We start from the raw sequence: 3,708 nt of genomic DNA on the forward strand, positions 1-3,708 counted from the left end.
TATATTTATGTGTGTGTGTTTGTGTGCGTGTGTGTGTGCACGTGTATAAATGCAGGTGTGTGTGTCCGTGCATGTGTGTTGTGTGTGTGTGTGTGCGTGTGTGTGTGTGTGTATGTGTGTGTTTCAACGCGTGTTATTGTGTATGTGTTTGTCGCCCATTACCTCTTGACAATGGTGTTACTGAGTTTACGTTCACGTAACTTAGCGGTTTGGCAAAAGGAACCGAAAAAAGAATTAAAGACTTGGGTCAATTGGTTCGACTAAAATTATTCGAGGCGGTTAATGATGTCGAACAATTCGACCCTAGCCCTTAATGATGTTATCATTAAAGGCATGGAACTGTGTATTAATGTCCCGGTTGCTAACTGAGGAAGAAATAGGGACCTTCTCTGTCTCTCCTATGCGTACGTTTTTTAGTATTTAATGCATTTTATATATATATATATATTGTTTCTTACTGGTCTCAACAGAATCCACGTCGTGGTGTTTTGTCGGTAGTAAGCATAATAGCTGTCAGTTTAAAGTTGAGTGTAATAAAAAAAGTTCATAATTGTTTCTTACTGGTCTCAACAGAATCCACGTAGTTGTTTTTAGCTGTGATATGTGTCCGAATGACCAGTGGCTGAAATGGCAGTAGCAGCAGTGACTGTTGGTAATAGTAGTAGTAACCGTTACCGACAAAACACCACCACGTGGATTCTGTTGAGACCAGTAAGAAACAATTTTGAACTTTTTTATTACACTTAACTTTTTAAAAATATTTTTGATAAGGTTCGTTTTTTCAAGAAGAACCGAAACATGTAAAATTTCTTAGAAAATTAAAATTTATCTTATATAGTGGCGTTTTCAAACTTCTTTTTTATAAATATATACCCACTCGTATACGATCTACACTTATTATAAATATATATATATACACACACACACACACACACATATATATATATATATATATATATATATATATATATATATATATGTTTGTGTGTGTGTGTGTGTGTGTGTGTGTGTGTGAAGGATTTTAGTATTAAAGAAATCATTAATGTTATCATATCCACGAGAGAAATAGGAGACTATTTTATTTTTATTTCATTTCAGAACTTTGGAATGAACTTAACCAGCCCCTTACACTGGAGAAGATTAACTCCGTGGGATGTGATATAAGTGTTTTCGGCTCTTATTATTTCGTTGACAGTAAAACCATTTTTTATTGTTTACTTATTGTGTTCTTTGTTTCTGTTCCTTGTTCCTCATCTTTAATTCATTGATCTTTCTCCAGTTCTTGCCGAAAGAACTGAAATTAATAAATATCCATTTCTTTCACATTGCATTATTATTTCTACTTAGAGTCTTAATTTCTACTTAGAGTCTTGATTCTTAGTTAAATAAATTAGCAGTAAATTAATAATTAACATCCTTTCAAAAGGATGTCGTAAAACTAATCCACAAGTACGCGGTGGTATCAAAAACTTCCCGAACTTGATACGTTTTGAAAAATAACTTGTTTACCTAAGTTTTCGCATCAAATCCTTTGAAATAGTCACCTTGCGCAACAATACTCTAGCCTCAGCATTCCCGCCACTTTTAGCTTGGAAGTAGTTTTCCTTAAGCGAGTTGGAAACCTTCTGCGTTTCGATCTGGATTTTGACAATGGTGTTCAGACGGTGGCCTTTAAGCTGCCTTTTTATCTTGGGGAAGAGATGGAAATTCGCAGGTACTAAATCTGGCGAATAGGACAGGCGCTGAAGCGTAACCATGTTGTTTTTGGCGAGAAACTCACGAGTAAGGATGCATTGTCGTCACAAATCCGGTCGCTTTTTGCCGAATGTCCTCTCTAAAACACTTCAAAATATCACAGTAGAACTCTCGACTGATGGTCTGACCCTGGCGGTCGAAATCTAAATGGTCAATACCTCAGATGTCGAAAAAAAGATGAGCATGCTTTTCATTGAGCTGCGGATCTGTCGGGTTGAGTTCGGTCGTGGAGATGAAGGACTTCTCCATTTTGACAATTGCTGCTTCACCTCAGAATCGTACTCGTAGACTCGACTTTCATCACCAGCGATGATCCTCAACATGAAGTATGGGTCATCAAGGCTGACGGAGAACTTGACAAATTCGGAGCGATGTTTTTTCTGCTCAGTCATCAACAGTGGGGAGAACTTGGTAGAGACATGCCGCATGTTCAATTCAGACGTTAAGATTGTCTGCACAAATCCATACGACAGACCAACAACATCAGCAATGTCGTTGATTATCTACCTACGATCCTCATTCAGAAGCTGATGGATTTTTTTCCACATCTCCGAGGAGTGACGCCCGTCGCAGATCTTCCAAATCGCTCATCGTCTTCCAGGGATGTTCTGCTTTTGAAAAGCCCGTGCCACTCTACATATTGCGTACAACCAATTGCCTCGTTAACCTTAGCTTGCAGAAGCATGTTCAATGTCTCTGTAACAGACATCCCAAGGTTAATGCAAAAGTTCACGTTGGCTTTTTGTTCTACCATCTTGTCCATGACGACATCGCAGACTACAGCGTACACGTGATGACAAAATCACAAATTTCACAACTTGCAATAAGTAAATACAGCGGTGTCACTCAGCACACTGTCTCATAACTATCGTTGGTAGCTCTCACTGCGCACTTAACCGTGTGCTGCTATCTGTGAGCGCGTTATAGAACTAGTCCGGGGATTGTTTGATACCACTTTGTACATTTAAAATCTGGAAGATGAATTATTATTAATCGCCGTTTTCATTAAAAAACACAACACGCTTCGTTACTAACTTGCACAGAAATACCTCAATAAATCTCGCTGGTAATACGAGAACCACTCTACCTCCGAGATAACCAGCTACATACCCCTTCTCATTCTTCCGTCATACATGCTATTTCACCAGCCAGATCCCGCATCAATTATTATCCCAAATCCCTCCTTTCTAGATTATGCAACACCCAAGAACTCACTCCATACTTACACTAACCTAAAGATGTCCAAACGGAATATTAGTAACATCAATCTATCGAATCAATAGACCATATCTATTCGTTTCCTTGTACTTTGTCTGACTAGAGCAATAATTTAATTTATGCTTTTATATTTATTGTGTTTCCTCTTTCCATTTTTTCTATTGCAGAAAAAGAAATTAATGGCCAGACAGCTTATTCAACTTTTTCCTTCAAACCAAATCCATATCACAACCTTGTAACCGAGGCTCAAATGGATGCCCGATCGGTCTTGGATTGTTCACATTTATGTACGGTATCTTCTACATGTACCGCCTTTTCATATACTAACACTAAGTGCCAACTAAAGAAACTTGACCTTTAATGGAATTCACCCCAAAATTATTTACTTCTCAATGAAATGTGAGCAAGACTTCAACGGATCACATTTGCTAATAATAATTATATCAGATAAAATGTGTGTTTCTTTATCAATAAAATCAACTTAATTATGATAATTCTTTTGTTAATTTATTTTTATTTCTAATGTTTTTCGTCTTAAATTAGTCTTCTCTTAAAAATCCATTCACACATTTGAAGATTTATAAGATTTTTAAATTTACCCTTGTACCAATGAAACACTTGGTTATTATTTTATCGACCTTTGAAGAATGAAACATTAAGTTAACCTGGACATTATTTAATCTCAAAACGTAACGGGTCTAAACTAAATACTACAAACAGTTAAACCGAATCTTC

At 36.9% G+C, this 3,708-nt stretch overlaps 1 protein-coding gene across 1 annotated transcript in view; it reads left to right on the forward strand.

Annotated features, from left to right (window-relative positions):
- Positions 1–3,464, forward strand: part of LOC118761464 — a 17,929-nt gene extending 14,465 nt beyond the window's left edge. The window contains exons 6-7 of the mRNA XM_036499361.1: positions 1,099–1,194; positions 3,141–3,464. Of these exons, the coding sequence (XP_036355254.1) occupies positions 1,099–1,194; positions 3,141–3,334 (290 nt within the window). The 3' untranslated portion in view covers positions 3,335–3,464. The remainder of the gene's footprint in view (positions 1–1,098; positions 1,195–3,140) is intronic.
- The last annotated feature ends 244 nt before the right edge of the window (positions 3,465–3,708 follow it).

This window comes from Octopus sinensis, unplaced genomic scaffold, assembly GCF_006345805.1.
Source record: "Octopus sinensis unplaced genomic scaffold, ASM634580v1 Contig13732, whole genome shotgun sequence".
NCBI lineage: Eukaryota > Metazoa > Mollusca > Cephalopoda > Octopoda > Octopodidae > Octopus > Octopus sinensis.